At 37.7% G+C, this 19201-nt stretch overlaps 1 protein-coding gene across 3 annotated transcripts in view; it reads right to left on the bottom strand.

Moving 5' to 3' along the window:
* LOC131962694 (receptor tyrosine-protein kinase erbB-4-like) overlaps positions 1–19201 on the bottom strand; it is a 429169-nt gene that overhangs the window by 56112 nt on the left and 353856 nt on the right. For 2 of the 3 annotated variants that reach the window (XM_059327691.1, XM_059327690.1), the window contains exon 20: positions 9879–10064. In XM_059327691.1, coding sequence (XP_059183674.1) covers positions 9879–10064 — 186 coding nt within the window. The remainder of the gene's footprint in view (positions 1–9878; positions 10065–19201) is intronic. The other variant, XM_059327689.1, reaches the window with a different exon arrangement.

The raw sequence follows: 19201 nt of genomic DNA, 5'->3' as shown, positions 1-19201 counted from the left end.
CCCAAAACCAACCCTCCATACACTTGATAATGTTGGGCAAGGGTCATCAACTACATTCGTCCAAGGGCCATACTTTTTCTAAACAGACACTAAATTACTGCTTTTGCCCATATGAATATTTCGCCTATATTAGTGTCGACAGACTCATTGGAAATCCCAAATGATAACTAGATACTAGAAAATGCTCTCAGTCTTCCTCCAAGGTGGCAGTTCACTGAGGAGTGATGGTTGAAAACTGTGATTATGGACATCATTGGAAATACCAGAATCATTTTTTCCCCCTTTTACATTTTCTGAAGTCATTAGGCTATTATTCAGCTGGCCTGGCTTGAAGCTTTGGTGTGCCGTATGTGGCCTGCATGCTGCCAGTTGATCAGAAATCAGAAAGCCTTTATTGTCATTGTCATGGTAGTACAACGAAATTTACCATCAACCCGTCCAAAACGTATAAAAAACACACAAACAATATGACAGAGGTGAACAGGACAAAAGACAGAGATGAAGAGAAAGAAATACTTCTTAATACTATCTTAAAATCGTAGGGTGGGTGTAAATAGAATAGCTGCCACATGACTATTCTCACACGGATGCGAATAGTCACTCGTATTTCTAAATTAAAGCATGAAACTGTAAAAAATACAGTTTTGTTCCAGGAGAAACTGATGCCAGTTAATTACTGTCAATTTACACTGAAAAGTTTTGCAGTGCATGAAAGAGAAGGAAAAGAAAGGAAATGAAACAAAGGGAAGACAGACCGGAAAAGAAATGAGTAAAAGGACAGGAGAGGAAATAAAGGAGAAGACATGAAAGAATAGGACAAAAGAAAAAAGGTAAGGGACATGGACGGAAAGGAAAGGAAAGGAGGACAAAAAAGGAAAGGAACAATCCAGACTAATAAATTAAAGTCCATTCACACGGATCTAAAGAGACCTCTGTGTGTGTCCTGTAGAATGTGTGTAAGTGCGTGTGTGTCGTTGTGCAGGCGTCAGTCATTGTGTGTGTGTGTGTGTGTGGCAGTGGGAGTGGGGCAGCCCTGAGTGTGGCTGGAGATTAATGGGAGCCATTATCTCAATGCCCAAAACACTCAGTGATGAAGAGTCACTGCCTGGCGACAGGCCTCGGCCAATCAATTTGCGGCGCAGCGGTCACCTGCCCGGGTCAGAGCCCACATACGGCCGGCGTTTGTGCTGTTGTTGTGGTGATGGCGGGGGGGGGGGGGGGGGGGCTGGCACGATGCCACGACAGTATGACGAAAAAGGAAAACAGAGTTCTTTTGGCAGCTAGCATGGAGAAATTTATGGCAATATTTATCTTGGTCTAAACACACTACAATGATGCACACATTCGGTCTGGAAAGCAACTTCAGAGTACAAATTTGAGATACTTGTGCTTCAGTCTTCCCATTTTATGCTACTTCATTACTGCATGATACGCGTAAAAAAATATCAATACACTGAAAACCTCTTGCTGTTTTAATGTGTATTAACTTTGAATTACCTTGTGTTGAATTGTGCTATACAAATAAACTTGCCTTGCCTTGAGTATCGCGATATGTTTTGTGACGATGTATCGATTCGTAAAAATATTGATATTTAATTAATAATTAACATGCAAAGACTCCTGACAGGAGTTTATTTTGAGTTTTCTTTTTTAAATGGCCAACTGCTCTGTTTGCATGAATAGATTCATGCCAATATACTCCCTTACTGCACTCCAACCTCAAATCCAGAAAAGTTGCATATAAAATGTGAATAAAGACACAAATTCAGTATGAGTTTATATATTTATAAAAGACAAACGTTTAAATATCTTGTCTTTGTAACGCATTGAATTGAAAATTGGTCACATAGGATTTTCCAATCCCAACTTAAAAATATTGATATTTAATTAATAATTAACATGCCATTCTACTTTTAATGGCCAACTGTTCTGTTTGCATGAAAACTATTTTTTTTGTGTATATTTAATAACAATTTGGTATTTGTTTGTCGTAACCTGGGAATTCTTGCTGAAAATGCCAATAAAAAGATTTTGAAGAAAAGAAATAACTCAAATTGTCCCCATATGGTGGTCTGTGACATATTCTTAAAGTTAGATACAGAAAAAAATCAAAATATATCACCTCGCTTACAATATCACAATAATCGCGATATATATTGAATTGGAATATCATGATGTGCATGGTATCGCCAGATTCATGCCAATATACTCCCTTACTGCACTCCAACCTCAAATCCAGAAAAGTTTAGACACAAAGTTAAAGACACAAATTCAGTAAGACTTTATATATTTATAGAAGACAAATGTTTAAAAATCTTGTCTTTGTAACATATTGAATTGAATATTGTTCACATTGGATTTTCAAATCCCAACTTATTTGGAATCATGGGTTTTACATTTCACAGCAGACACTCCACTTCATTGTGTGGAACATTATCAGGCCCATGCCGTGCCTCGGTTATACATCCCAAAGTAATTGTGTTGACACTCTTTCATTCACTTTGTGATATACTGTGGAGTGATGATTGGAAGGCTTCCCTCGTGTTGCTACTGAATGGGAGGATATGGAGTGCAATTATGAACAGCAAAGTAATGATGTTTACATTCTTTGATTCATCTGGAGAGCGGTGATCATGAAAAGGAGAGGGGTTCTCTGTGTTTACAGTCACTGAAAATGTTAATTTATTGGCACTAGAAACAAAAGAATTACTTAGTAGAATGAATATTTCTCTTCTTGATAATAAAGTATATTTTAAACATTACATTAAACCCCTGTTTTATAACATCAAATAACTAATTCAAACCAAACGTATTAAGAAAATAATCCCTTTGAACACCTAAAATTAAAGAAACCATGTTTGGGAGAAATGTATTTAATGTGGACTTTGATTTTTTAAGTTCTGCCCATTTCTCATCTTTTGGGCGAGCTTTGTGGCGCTACTGCAACCAGCCACCAGGGGGCGATCAAGATGTTATGGCTTCATTTTGAGGGAGCGCTAACTAGATCCTCACCAGTTGGGGCTAAATCAGGTCATTAGAGATCTATAACATGCAGGACAAGTGTTACTGTAGAAGAGGAACAATGGTTTGTGGTTTAAAATGTATTTTTAATTGCTGAATTCCTGACTTTTAATATTGAGTTATTGTAATCTTAACTATGGCATGGCTTCTTTTACATAGAGGAATAGTTTGAAAACTTGGGAAAATGTCTTGCCAAAAGCTAAATGAGAAAATTGCTACCACTCTTATGTCTGCCCTTCAATCTTAGGATGGAGCCAGCAACCAATTAGCCTAGCTTAGCATTAAGACTTGAAACAATAGGAAACAGCTAGTCCAAGGTAACAACATCGGCTTTAGAAGTATTGGCAGAAGAATTTTGTTCTCTTCGGACAAAGCTAGGCTGTTTCCATTTGTTTCCAGTCTTGAAGACTTGTTGTTGTCGGATTAGCAACCTCTTTTTGTTGTTTTTCCACTCGCGCAATCTCTATTTCTTCTCCTGTTTACTGACAGATTAGCCTACAGCAATACATTACACTGCCATCTTCTGACCAAAGTATGTTAATGTAGCTTTGTTTATTTGCTCTAAACCAGTTGTTGGCAACCTCTAATTCGCATTATCTTTTATGCAACATTTTGCTTGGAAACACAGCTGTAGTTTGTCCAGTCTTTATGCTAACCCAAGCTACGTGGTTGCTGGCTCCAGCTTCTTCCTTTACGAACAAATACATCTACTTCTGGTATTAAAAGACAGTACATGGCCCTCTTGAGACATGCATCCACTCTGTCCTATGGCCCTCAGTATGGCACAAAGATCTTTTGTTCCCACTCTCAAATGTCTGTTATTTAACCCCCCTCCCTTCCTCTCCTCTGTCCTCTACCTCAACAACACCTTTTTCAAAACTAACTGAAGACCAAGGGAAATTATTCTCCTCTGCTAGAAAATTGTGTGTCTTCAGGATGCTGTTTCTCCTGGAGGACAGGTTCCCCATCATTACCTTGAGAGTGCAAAGATCACTCAGAGAATAGGGCTCAGAGTTATTTATTCGGCTCACATGCCCAAACACACACGAGCATGTGCTCAGACACACTCCAAGACACAAAGACGCACACATGAATGGAAATACACATTAATGCTCATGGACACACCGCAGAGAATGTCTGTCTTTTCTGGCTTAAAAAATATCTTTGGGCTATGTGATGGAGGACCTGCGAGGAGGATCCAAGAGGCTAATACAAGTGAGAAGAATAAAGCAACCTGGCTTTAATGCTTTGAGCATTAAGGTCGACCCATTGAGCTCAAGGAAACACATGCCTGTACCACATGAGTATCAGCAGGGAGTGGAATCAAATTTACTCAAATGTATCCATGAGCATTTCCTGCCAGAAAACACTGCTCAAGGTTTGGCTGAATGGCGTCTACACCATTTTGGTCCAGACCAATCTTGAAACCCATTGGCTATTGATCTTTGGACTATTAAGCCTCTTGGGGCCATGGCCAATACTTCTGGTGGAGCCAGCAGATATCTGGATAACAAAGAACTGATATCAAGGCCAAGACTTCCTCTTCCTATCACTGGTCATTGTTTAAATCAGATTAACTACTTCACTGAGACTGTTTTCCTACATTCAACCAAAGCCTGCTCAAATGTGATTGGTCAGAACTACAAAAGGACTACAAATGGAAACCAGAATGCATTTGATATCCATTATACCTTGTCCCATTACCTACAGATTCCTCATTCATATGCAACTATCTATTTCTACAGATTAGGTCTAGATTGACATATCTCAACAACGATTGGATGGATTGCCATGGGATTTTGTACAATAATTAATATGTATTATAAATTGATAATTATACTTGTTTGGTTCAGATAGTTTCATTTGCACTCAGATGCAAAAACAATTGGTGACCACAAACAACTTGTGGAACAAATAGTCTCCAGGCTATGGCTTCTTACATCCAGTTCATATCCCTTGACAGGCTAAAAGAAACATTCTCTCATTATAAATATCGTAGCCAATATAGTGAATTTTATTAACTCTTTGATGCACAACATGGGTCTAAAGTGACCCGACTGAGTTTTTATTTTCTATATCTTTGCAATAAATTAATTTCATCATTCAGTATTCCAGGTTTTTCCTCAATCAACTTGTTTTTGATCATCATAGATCCTAATTTTTTGTTTTCTTTTCTTACTTTTTGAATAAAAACCCTTTTTCTAATGCACAACATGTGTCAAAAATGACCCATATCCATTTTCAATGTTATTTCATGTATGGCTGAGTGTTTCTATTATACATCTTTGAAATAAATGTATTTTATCATTTATTAGTCCAAGTATTCAGTATAAGTACAGTACAAATTATTATCATTACAGTATTAGGTCATTTAATTTTAAATCTTGATGTAATAATACAAAAAATATTTTTCTTCATAAAGTATGAAAGGAAAAATGGATATAATGATCTGTTGTAATAAAAAAGATATTAAAATAATACTTGGACTATTCAATCATGGAATAAATTATTTTAAAAAGATCGAGCAAAGAAACACACAGCCAGCAGGAAATAACGAGAAATGAATGCAGGTCATTTTTGACCCATGTTGTGGATTAGAAGGGGGGTCCATATGTTGTGCGTCAAAGGGTTAACTGGAATTGAATATTTTCTTACTAAACCTAACCATGTACTTTTTATTTCCTAAACATAAACACATAGTTTTGGCGCACAAATCTAAGTAAACTGAAACAAAACCTTACAGAACCGCTACTGGACACTGACAACGACCATCTGAAATACTAATGTAAAAATGTAAAACTGTAAAAAATGTCTGTAGATTTTACAGTAAAAAACTGCTAAACCATGACAGAAAAAGACCGTAAAATGATTTTTTTAAAAATACATTACTCCACTGTTAAATACACTGGCACCTTGTGTGTAACAAAAATATACTGTAATATATATAGAAGCATCACTGTAATTTTTGCCTTTATCTTTTGTAAAAAATACTTTTTTCTAACTGTTAAATGTACTAAACACCATATCTCTAACAAAAATATACTGTAATATTTAAGGGTAAAATCTTTAATATATGCAGCATTTATAAAGTATTTTCTTGTATTTTCTTATATGGCAGAACAGCGTTTCTTTTGATGGAAAAACTTTTTATTTATACGTTAAAATATGGAATAAAATGGCAATCTTAAATGTGAAATCAGCAGTGCAAATATCTTTTTACCGTAATATTTAAAAAAGTTCTACCGTATTTATTACGGTAAAGTTCTGGCAACCACAGCTGCCATTTTTTTTTACCATAAAAACAAGAGATTTTTTTTACAGTGTGGAGCAAGCATCTTCTGAGCCTGACAACAGCCACTGAACATTCAGGAAACACTTGAAATGGGTGACATAGTGGAGCATTTAGCAGCTAAAGAGACAGATATTGCTCTTGAATATTGCTGCAGACCAGAACATACCTAGTTGATACGAGTTAAAACAAATGAAGCCTTTAAAAAAGACATTACACATGTAATCCTAAGTGATGTGGCTCGATATACAAACCATGACCTGTCATTGAGCTCCAGGGTCTAACTCGCGCTCAGTCAGCTTTTAGGTATTATTGACAGAAATGGGAGCAATAATGGAAAGAATGAGTCATTCAGAGGCTGGTAAGACCATAAGAAACCCTATTGATTCCACTGAATTGATTCACTGATTCACTCAATAAAAACAAATCAGTCTACGATTTTCCAATCAATCAATCAATGAGTAAGTCAAGCACCTTCATCCACACTCCAGATAAAGACATTGCACTTGTTGCAATCAATCACAGTCAAACTAATACGTAACTGAATGTCACAGTGCCAGATGGGTCGAGGACGGATCTGAATAATCTCTTCTGCTCTTCCTCACTTATAGAACCTCTGAGAAACTGACAGTTCCCCCCGCTGCCACAGGTGAAATCGAATCCAATTATGGCAATAAGTACCTGCTTAAGTAACCTGCTCCTCAAGCTCTTGGGAATCATCCATCATGGGTGAATAAAGGGTTAAGACCTTCCACACTAACCCCCACCCCAAAAGCAAAGCTCTCATTCCTGACTCAGATAAATGTAAAAGGAAAATATATTTTCCTTCAACGATGACCAATATGAATCAATTCTAGCAGTTTGGCTGATAAGCGAGTCCTTTAGAAAGAAGAAATTATCTGAAGAATAGCCCAGCGGGTGTTTTATGAACATGCAATTTCTGAGTTTTCATGGCAGCACTCCAGTTTGTAAGCAAGCTAATGGCAACACACTGACATCTGGTATAACAGAATCTAAAAGTAGCTAAATTTATTATACAGCATGGAGGAAAAATGAATCATAAAAACACTTTTGATCACTCTTCTCTGACCAGCTATCTCAAAAAAAAAAACAAAGAGACCAACAGATTTGGGCAAAACCATGTAAAAATGGTTAAAAATGGCTTTGTTGTGATGAAAAAAGCCCAACTTCTGTCCATTTATGTCTGTCCTTGGTTGACTTCATACTCGGCTGAGGACCCAAGGAAACGCAGTGTCATTGCAAGTCCTGAGATCTACGGGACGTAATTAATAGTAGTACATTGGGTACATGCTGTGTAGAGGGGACCCCTATTAACACAGCCAAACGGCATGCTGGGTACAGCTCGCTCTCCATTGCTCGCTACAGTACTTTCTTGTATAGATGAAGAAAGAGAGACCAGAGATGTGACATTGAGGCAAACTCCATTTCAAGCTACCCGCTTCGAATGTTATTAGACGATTGAATGGGCGTTATCAGCGGTTATCAGACCTGACCTACTGGCAGGTTTAGAAGGTCGTTATCAGCCCATTCAATGGCTACTTGATGAAAAAAAGTTGTTACGTTTACTTAAAGGGCCACAGTTTCCTTACGAGTTTATCAACAAAACCACTTCTCTAAGGTTAGGCCAACAAACTTCTTGGTTAGGCAACTTTAAAAAGATAAATAAATGCATGTAAATGCCAGAAGTTGGTATTCAAATAACATTGTTGACTTTTGCTTTGAAAATAGGACATAAATCCTGATTTTCGAGGTAAAATTCCGAGGTTTTCTTGACCCCTCTTGTCTGCTTTATTCTGTTTCCTTGCTTCTGCCTTTCCTTTACTTTGTTTTCAGCTTTGCTCCTTACGTGAAGAGTTTCTCCAGATTCTCTGAATGTTTTAATGATCTTCTGGATTGTAGATTGGACATCTGAGTATTTTAATAATGCCTCTTACATACGCTCATCATTGTTGTGGTTGTTGTTGTTTGTTTGTTTGCCTGTACACACACTACTAATACTGACCGAGGGTGCAAAATCCAGCTGCTGGCTTTATTTGAATAGTAGTCTAATGTGACTGTGTGTTACATATATGTTTGGACGGGTTGATGGTCATTTTGTTGTCCTAGTACTTGTTACTCTGTTCAATGACAATAAAGTTGAATCTCATCTCATTTAATCTCATCAAGATGCATTATCCCATCTGTTTTATTTACATTTTAGACCATGTCCCAACAACACTGGCAGAGACCAAGTCTGGTTGATATAACGGCTTGATGATAACAATTAATGTTAAATTGAGAAAATATTGCAATTGCTCAGTTTGTTTTGCATTTTGGCCACCGTAAAGCAACACAGATGCTCCATCCATATACATAGAGTATTTGGCTTGACCAGTGAAATAACTGACTCCAATTTTAATTACACCAGCATGTCTTGGAGGCATAGCTGCACTAGCGGCAGGAAACCTAAACCTCAGTGGGTAGAACCACACATCTTCAGAATACACATTAGCAAAATTGGACAGCACAACATCAAGTCTTGTAGCATATTAACAGTTGTTGTCTTGTCTAAAATCCTATCGGGCTGATCAGTGCCAGCAGTAAATCAGCCTTTTGTCAGATCATTTTTGCAGCTAGTGCTTCCAGAGCTGATGGGGGGTGGGGGCCTCTGCATCACAGCAGATGTCTGCCTGCACAGCATGTAATAGCAGCCTAGCACCCTACTACTGCCATCCTGGAGTTATAACTCAGAGAAGTTAAATCTCACCCAGCAGTTACACTATCAAGCAGTCTGGCTGCATCGACTTAATTTGCAAACAAAACACAAATGTTCTTTGCGTAAGCAAAAGTACACACAATATATTTCAAGCTTTGCGGCTGTTTCGGCAACTCGGAGTGCAGACTTTGTTTGTGTAGCAGGGAATGGGTGTTTAATTCGTTAATTTCTTGCGCCGTCACTCATTCCCTGAAATAGTTATGCGTGCTGATGTGCTTCTGAGACGGAGTTCAAGGAAAACTAGGCTTGTCGGGTGCTTAACAACGTCAGCGGCCTATGGTGTCATTGTGAAGGGTTGTGGAAATGATCAGTGTGTCAAGCAGTGAGGATAATTAGGATCAACAGGGGCGAACTGGAAGAGATTTATGCTAAAATGTCAACATCAATGTACCCAAACACTGTATTTGTTCATAAAATGACACATTCAAACTTACCACTGCTGTCGCCTGCCCTGAATATGTTGCATTTATCTTAAAACAATGCCACAAAGCCTTGAAAAACTTGAGTATGCAACTGAAGAGTCACACAGGTCAATTTGGAGTGTGAAATAATATCGTGTTTTTGCAGGAATTGGAGCTTGTTTGGGGTGACTGGACTTGGCAAACCTTGACATTGTCACCATCCGTCACATGCTGGCTGGAATAAAAATGCAGGGACTCATGCTTCATTAACACAAAGCCATAATACTATTACAACCCTCACACCTGCCAATGAATACAGTGCAGTAAGACACAAACACTGCAGCAGTGGCACCAGATGCCGTCCTCGTCTGACCTGATTTTAGTCTCTTACCTTGGCGATTTGGACACACCAGTTGAGCAGCAGCTGCGATCCGATGTTGTCCTTGTGCTCGTGCACGTAGTCGAGGAGGCAGCCGTGGGGCATGAGCTGGGTGACCAGCTGGATGGTGGGGCTCAGGCAGACGCCCAGCAGACGCACCAGGTGGGGGTGTTCCATGCTGGCCATGATCAGGGCCTCCTGGGTGAGAGGGGGGGAACAGGGACAAAGAGGGACTAAGAAGACTGTTGCATTTCATGGCTGGGAGTATAGAAGCACCCTCATTTACTTTTCTAAACATACTGGCCCTCATTTATCAAACGAGCGCACGACAGAAAGTGAGCGTAAATTGAGCGTAAAGTGGGCGCACGATCATTTCTATGCAAGGCTCAGCATTTACCAATTTGGACGTGAGCGGAGGGTACGATCAGATCTCAAATCTGCTCTCAGCTCGTGTACGCATTTCATGGCTGCAGTGGCGGTTCTACACAGGGGCCTCCAGGGGCCACTGCCCCTGTGATGAAGCCTTTGGCCCCTGCTGTGGCCCCTGTGTCAAATTAATAATAAAATGATCAATTTATAACGATGAACGACGGAACAATTCTTACCTATTTTTTGTTCAAACAATATCTCATTGTACACAAAAGGAACCCAGAATGTGTACATTGTATAATAGTCGAATTGTGCAATAAAAGCTTGTGTATATATAAAACAGGTAATTGTGCACAAAAATGAGAAATGTCCTTGTTGTACAAAAATAACTGTTCTTGTTGGTAAGTCTCATTGTTTCAATCAATGAATTTGTATCCTCCAAATAAACTTAAATTAGATTTTTAAATAACCGAAAATAAAGGGTTTGAATGCTTAAATATCATCTTAGCAGTTTTTTTTAATGTCCCCCTCTGATTAAACACTGGCCCCTGCTTGGCCCCCACAGTAAAACTGGTCTAGAACCGCCACTGCATGGCTGGGAGTATAGAAGCACCCTCATTTTCGTCTCTAAACATACTAGCCCTCATTTATCAAACGAGCATACGACAGAAAGTGAGCGTAAAGTGGGTGTACGATTATTTCTATGCAAGGCTCTGCATTTATCAATTTGGAAGTGAGCGGAGGGTACGATCAGATCTCACGTCTGCTCTCAGCTCGTGTACACAAATTTGAGTTATCGTGAAGTCCACACGTCTGACTCGGAGAATTGATCTTAGACTATTGTATCGATGCCTGGAGTTGATAAAACTCTGCAGTGCTTTGTTTTTTAATGGTGGCTACATAATTTATCATTAAAACATCATTTGAAATAAATACACTCTGCGACAGTGAAATTCCTTAAACAGAATACTAGCAGAGATATATATATATTTATAAGACTGTTGCATTTCATGGCTGGGAGTATAGAAGCACCCTAATTTTCTTTTGTAAATATACTGGCCCAGATTTATCAAACGAGCGTATGACAGTAAGTGAGCGTAAAGTGGGCGTACGATCATTTTGTTGTTCTCTCCCTTGCGCAATCTCTACTTCTTCTATTGTTTACTGACGGATTAGCCTACAGCAATACATTACACTGCCATCTTCTGACCAAAGTACGTTAATGCAGCTTTGAAAAAACAGTTGAAGGAAACCTCTAATTCGCATTATCTATAATGCAACATTTCGCTTCAGAATTCACCTCAATTTTACGGAAACGCAGCTGTAGTTTGTCCAAAGACAAAAATCTCAGAAAAGTATATTTTTATTTTTTGGGGAATGCATGAGGATTCCAGCCCGAAGCTACTGGTGTAGATATTGTACTAATGAAGTAGTATAAGCTTGTTTTTTCAAAGCAGAATTGTCTCTGTCCATGCATCTATTATCCATGGACGATATTAGACTGTATTCCAAAGACTTCCTACTGGAGGTGGATTTAGATGCATAAATTAAGACTTGTAGGATGATGACTATATCTGCATGCACAGCATCTGTCCACAGAGTATTCCCACTGTGTGAGAAAATCCTGCAGAACCCCTCTTCAAAGCTGCACAAACGCAGTCTTTTTCATCTATATTTTAACACGTATAAAACACAGAGGTGCTTAAATGTTGCACCACTGAAACACAGCAATGTGTGAGCGGGGCGTATTCAATAAAGCCTGCTGCTGCATACTACTATGCATTTGATTTCCTCAGCTACTTTTAATTTCCATCTCTGGCTTCATGTGACGTGAAAATGCACTTTCTGTCTCATCTTTTTTCCGCAGCAGATGGACGTAGAGGTTTGAACAGTTGGGACTCAACGTTGGGTAATTGTTATTGCGGAGCTGCAAGCAGAAGGATGTGTGGTTGGTGATGAAGTGTTATGATGGCGAGGGCTGATACTCGTGGCCAGGGTGTGTATGCATTACGGCAGAGCAGAAGCTGCACTCGGAGTCGTTGCTTAAAAACACTCACTTCAGCCGGTCTCCTCATCGCCTATTGCCTCTTTCGCGCTCTCTCATTCACTCTCACATGCGGACACACTCTCTTGGCGGCGGCTCTCTAAAACACTCCACACTCACATGCTCAAGGACACACTTACACTCCCTCTTGCTGGCTCCGCATACAGCAAATGGTCGAGGAGGTGTATATCCAGGCTTGGCCCCTGGGGGCAGCTGATAGATAGATGAGGTGCCTTTTTAAATTTAGGTGCTAAAGAATGAGCTTAGAGGGAGAGCGGTGGCGGTGTGGGTGTGAGTAGATTAATTCTAAACAGGAGGGGGGCAATAGGCCATAGAGAGGCTTTTGGCACCATCAGTGCCCTGATTTAAACAGAGCCTCCCGGCCCAAGGCAGTGCCACTACATCTCCACTTCATAAAACCACCTGCTCTCCCTCCAATTGCTCGACATTATACAACTCCAGCCACCTCTACACCTGGCGTAGCTCACACCTCGGGATCAAGAGAGGAAGAGAAGTGGGGGAGGAAGGAGGACTGTAGAACCTGATAATGTAATAAATTCCCGATAATGTAATAATCCCGATAATGTAATAGAAATCTGCACTTGAGTCCATTGAAAATGTAATAAAACATGATAATGTAATAACTTCCCGATTAATGTAATAAAGTGCATTTCCCAATAATGTAATACACTTTTTTTCCAATAATGTAATAAAGTATAACATTAATGGAAGGTTTTTGATCAAATCAAAGATGGCGGAAAATCCAATATGGCCGAAAAACCCCATTGAGGATGCATTGAGCTCAGATTGGCCCAAGGGTTCCAGTGATACATCCTTTGTGAAAAACGGATGAACGGGTCAAAAGTTAATAACTCAAGTAATGGGTGGCCTTCATTTCCCAAGTCCTGATAATGTAATAATTCCCCAATATTGTAATAATGTAACAGCAGACCACCCATTACTTGGGTTCAAGTGGTGATACTGTGTATCAACTCTAGCTCCAGAGCTCTAGCGCCACCAACAGGTCAAAGTTGAATGATTATTAACTTTTGACCCGTTCATTCCGTTTTTCACAAAGGATGTATCACTGGAACCCTTGGGCCAATCCGAGCTCAATGCATCCTCAATGGGGTTTTTCGGCCAAATTGGATTTTCCGCCATCTTTGATTTGATCAAAAACCTTCCATTAATGTTATACTTTATTATTTAACATAGTTGGTTTAACATAATTAAGCTTGTAGAGGACAAAACAAATCATGTTGGTTGTACTAGACTAATTGGGTTAGTTCAGCTGTAAAAGTCTCATGGGAAATACTCAATAATGTCTTAGTTGGAAATACTTAAAAAGATAAATGCAAATTGTTACAACAGTTTTTTGAAGTTGAGCCAGTGTCATTTTTTTAGAGTGTATGTGTGTAACAGAAAGCTTTTATTCTCTCTTTGTGATCCCGAAAGACCTGCGACTCATAAACTAGTCCGGCTAAACTCTTGCTCTTCACTCCCGGTGCATGCATTGTATGTGTGTGTGTGTGTGTGTGTGTGTGTGTCGTCGTGCACGGATGTGTGTGTGTGTGTTTTGGTTTCTCTCTCATCTCCCTGAGCGCTGACCTCCATTACTGCCGGCTGACCCTCCTTTCCCGTGGAGCTCACTTGCTCACTTTCCCTCACACACTTGCACACACTCTGCAAAAAAAAAAACGCTTTAGCATGTGTGTGTATGCACGGAAACTAAATTAATGCGTTATTAGGCCTTTGCATCTCACATATGAAATAATCAACTTTTGCCGACACAAGCAAATCACCCCGCGGCTCCGCGAGGCCGACACCACCTGGGGAGCCTTTGTTGTAGAGTGCGTGCTGTTTGGTGATGTGTGTTTATGTGTGTGGATTTTGGGAGTGTGTTTGGAGCCGGCACTCCAGTGGCTGGTTTCCCAGTGGCGAGGCGTGAGCCTGCCTTTAGATTGCTGTTTAACAAGCCGGCAGACAGAGCATATTGGCTCTGGATGGACGGAGACCCCCGCTGGGAAACAGGGGGAGAGAGGGAAGAGAGGGAAAGGAGGATTGGTGGAAGGAAGATGCAGGGAGGGAAGAGAAAAAGGCGGAATATTGGGGAGAAATTAAAGGTGGAAGCTCTGCTATGATGCATCAGGAAACGGACAGTTATTTTTTCAGTCGGTTTATCGTCAATAAAACGTCAGAAAAGCCCAAAGGCCATGTTTCACTTTGTTAGTTTTGTCTTTCTTAAATGTTTCTGAGGAGTTGGACCAAGAAAATTTCTTCACATTATTGCTCGATTAGGGCAATAGTTGATACATTCTCATCAATCAATTAATCCTTTAGGTTTTTCGCCAAAGCAGGAGGAGAGAGAGAAAAAGAAAAATACAGAATATATTATTATTGTAACTATTGTTATTGTCTTTGCTGCTATCAGTCTTCCCAATATCCTCACAAAAAAGCAGATCATGTTTTTTTTTTGTTTTTATTGTTGTCTTATTTTTCTCCTCTCTCCTGTTATTATCATTATTAGTATTATTGTCATTGATATGTGTGTACATATATATATATATATATATTTTTAAATGTATTATTAGTTATTATTATTTTACATTTTAGTAGTACCGCTTTCTCTGCCTAATAATGATAAATAATATTTATATATATTTTTTAATTTATTATTATTTATTATTATTTTACATTTTAGTAGTACCGCTTTCTCTGCCTAATGATGATACATAATATATATATATATATATATATATATATTTTATTTTTTAATTTTTTAAATGTATTATTTATTATTATTTTACATTTTAGTAGTACCACTTTCTCTGCCTAATAATGATACATAATATATATATATATATATATTTTTAATTTATTATTATTTTACATTTTACCGCTTTCTCTGCCTAATAATGATACATAATATTTATTATCATATATTTATACTTAACTGCTAGATCTATAACTGAAACACAAGCGCACACGCGCACGCGCACACACACACACACACACACACACACACACACACACACACACACAGGGGTAGCATTATTGTCGTTGTTTAATATTCACTCCCTGTCTGTCCATGTCACTGTATTGTATTATTGCACAATTAAATGAAAAAATTAAAAAGTTTCGTCTTTCTTAAATGTTTCTAAGGAGTTGGACCAAGACAATTTCTTCACATTATTGCTTTTAACGGTTGATCGATTAGGGCAATACTTGAAACATTCTCACCAATCAATTAATCCTTTGGCTTTGTTGTCAAAGCAGGAGTAGAGAGAGACAAAGAAAAATACAGAAACTGACTATAAGCTGCCTGCATAACGTCACCCATAGGTTTCTGAAGAGCCATTATGAGAGTCAGAGTTGGTGGTCTCGGCCATCGCCATCTTGGCGTGTCTAACTCCAGACTAATCCACAAATGGGCAAAGAAGTGGATTGTGGGTAAGCTGGGTGGGCAGCATGAAGCCTGGTTGTTGAAACATGCCACTTGTGTGATGACAGCACAAAGTGGCCACACTCAAAATCCTGCATAACTTTAATCCTTATCATATATTAATATATACAGTGCAGTGCATTGTTATTTTACAGCATTTTTTTTTTACTTTTGCACAGTACTGTATATGAATATGTCAAATTCAACCCTCATAAAGTTTTCAGGAATGGGGAAGTTAGTGACAGAGAGCAAAACCGTTTTTTGAACCAGGCTGTAAACATGTTTATTTCTGCTGTAAAGTATGGCATTTTTTACATAGGGGTCTATGGGAATTGACTCGCTCAAGTGGCCATTCAAGGAACTGCAGTTTTTGGCGACATTGAATTGGTTTAATTTGCTGCTTGCAGATTTGATTTAGTTTTTTATTATGTTCACTCATTTGTATTGTGTTAATTGATAAATAAACTATAAACATTTCTATTTTTTGAAAGCATTCTTAATTTACAGCATTTTTTTCACACCTGCGCCTAAGACTTTTACACAGTACTGTATATGAAAATGTCATATTCAACCCCCATAAAGTTTTCAGGAATGGAGAAGTTAGTGACAGAGAGCAAAACTGTCTTTTGAACCAGGCTGTAAACACGTTTATTTCTGCTAGAAGGTGTGTCATTTTTAACATAGGGGTCTATGGGAATTGACTCACTCAAGTGGCCATTCAAGAAACTGCAGTTTTTGGCGACACTGTATTGGTTTAATTTGTTGCTTGAAGATTCGATTTAGATTTTTCAATTGACACAAATTATCTATTTAGAAAGCATTTTTTTAACACCTATGACTAAGACTTTTGCACAGTACTGTTTGAGAAAATGTCAAATTCAACCCTCATAAAGTTTTCAGGAATGAGGAAATTAGCTACAGAGAGCAAAACCGGTTTTTGAACCAGGCTGTAAACATGTTTATTTCTCCTGTAAAGTGTGTCATTTTTAACATAGGGGTCTATGGGAATTGACTCGCTTAAGTGGCCATTCGAGGAGCTGCAGTTTTTGGCGACACTGGTTTAATTTGCTGCATGAAGATGATGGAAGATTTTTAAATCTAAATGTTTTCACCAGAATAAATAACATTAATGCAGAAGTCATCCAACACTTTTTGTTTCGTGTGTGTAAAAAGAAAAATATGGAATAGGAAGAGGTGGTTAGTTTGATGAAGAGGGGCAGATTCTAACAGCTGGGCCAACATCCAAAACGTCACGGAAGATGAACTACTATCCCTTTGCAAAAACCTGGTGAGTAAATTGCGATAAGTAAATTGGAGTCTAAGTGTGTGAAATGAAAGATGAGTAAAACAGAGAGGAAGAGGGGAAGTAAAGGGTGAAAGAAAGAGGTGAAGAAGACGAGATGGGAAGAAATGGAAACTCCCCAGCTTATTCCCTTCCTCCTCTCCTTCTCTCCTCTATCACTCCTGGATTCCAATAAAGCCATATCTCATAAACAAGTGCTGTTTTTTAATAGAGTCTGGTTCAATACATGGCCGGCTGTACAGCACAGTGGAGTTACTTTATTACAGCTCTGACTGAGACGCTGCTCTCACAAGACTTTACTGCTGAATGCACTCAAAGATCCCACAAAGGGACACGCTCGCCCATCGTTTCCCACAAGGCTGAGGCTTCACGGCTCACACACACAAACAGGAACACACGCGGGCCAAAGTGGACACAAATTGAAATTTTGTGTCTTTTTTAAATAATTTTGTGTCTTTTTTGGGTAATTATGTGTCCTTTTTGGTCATTTTGTGTCTTTTTTTTGGTAATTCTGTGTACTTTTTGGTCATTTTGTGTCTTTTTAAAATAATTTTGTGTCTTTTTTTGGTAATTCTGTGTACTTTTTGGTCATTTTGTGTCTTTTTTTGGTAATTCTGTGTACTTTTTGGTCATTTTGTGTCTTTTTTAAATAATTTTGTGTCTTTTTTGGGTAATTATGTGTCCGTTTTGGTCATTTTGTGTCTTTTTTTGGTAATTCTGTGTACTTTTTGGTCATTTTGTGTCTTTTTTAAATAATTTTGTGTCTTTTTTGGGTAATTATGTGTCCTTTTTGGTCATTTTGTGTCTTGTTTTGGTAATTCTGTGTCTTTTTTTAAAATAATTTTGTGTCTTTTTTTTGGTAATTCTGTGTCCTTTTTGGTCATTCTATGTCTTTTTTTTATATAATTGTGTGTCTTTTTTTGGTAAATTCTGTGTCCTTTTTGGTAATTATGTGTCTTTTTTAAATAATTTTGTGTCTTGTTTTGGTAATTCTGTGTCTTTTTTTAAAATAATTTTGTGTCTTTTTTTTGGTAATTCTGAGTCCTTTTTGGTAATTATGTGTCTTTTTTAAATAATTTTGTGTCTTTTTTTGGTAATTCTGTGTCTTTTTTGGTCATTCTGTGTCTTTTTTTAAATAATTTTGTGTCTTTTTTTTGGTAATTCTGTGTCTTTCTTAAATAATTTTGTGTCTTTTTTTGGTAATTCGGTGTCCTTTTTAAAATAATTTTGTGTCTTTTTTTGGTAATTCTGTGACTTTTTTAAATAATTTTGTGTCTTTTTTTGGTAATTCTTTGTCTTTTTGGTCATTTTGTGTCTTTTTTTGGTAATTCTGTGTCTTTTTGGTAATTCTGTGTCTTTTTTTGGTAATTCTGTGTCTTTTTTGGTCATTCTGTGTCTTTTTTTAAATAATTTTGTGTCTTTTTTTTGGTAATTCTGTGTCTTTCTTAAATAATTTTGTGTCTTTTTTTGGTAATTCGGTGTCCTTTTTAAAATAATTTTGTGTCTTTTTTTGGTAATTCTGTGACTTTTTTAAATAATTTTGTGTCTTTTTTTGGTAATTCTGTGACTTTTTTAAATAATTTTGTGTCTTTTTTCGGTAATTCTTTGTCTTTTTGGTCATTTTGTGTCTTTTTTTGGTAATTCTGTGTCTTTTTGGTAATTCTGTGTCTTTTTTTGGTAATTCTGTGTCTTTTTGGTAATTCTGTGTCTTTTTAAAATAATTTTGTGTCCTTTTTGGGTAATTCTTTTTCCTTTTTAAATAATTTTGTGTCTTTTTTGGTAATTCTGTGTCTTTTTGGTCATTTTGTGTCTTTTTTTGGTAATTCTGTGTCCTTTTTGGTCATTCTGTGTCTTTTTTTAAATAATTTTATGTCTTTTTTTGGTAATTCTGTGTCTTTTTGGTCATTTTGTGTCTTTTTTGGTAATTCTGTCTTTTTTTAAATATAATTTTTTGTCTTTTTTGGTAATTCTGTCTTTATTTAAATATAATTTTGTGTCTTTTTTGGTAATTCTGTCTTTATTTAAATATAATTTTGTGTCTTTTTTGGGTAATTCTGTGTCCTTTTTGGTCATTCTGTGTCTTTTTGGTCATTCTGTGTCTTTTTGGTAATTCTGTGTCCTTTTTGGTCATTCTGTGTCTTTTTGGTCATTCTGTGTCTTTTTGGTAATTCTGTGTC

Source organism: Centropristis striata, chromosome 24 (genome assembly GCF_030273125.1).
Source record: "Centropristis striata isolate RG_2023a ecotype Rhode Island chromosome 24, C.striata_1.0, whole genome shotgun sequence".
NCBI lineage: Eukaryota > Metazoa > Chordata > Actinopteri > Perciformes > Serranidae > Centropristis > Centropristis striata.
Note: the sequence above shows the minus strand (reverse complement) of the source record. Positions and strands in the feature narration are given on the sequence as shown.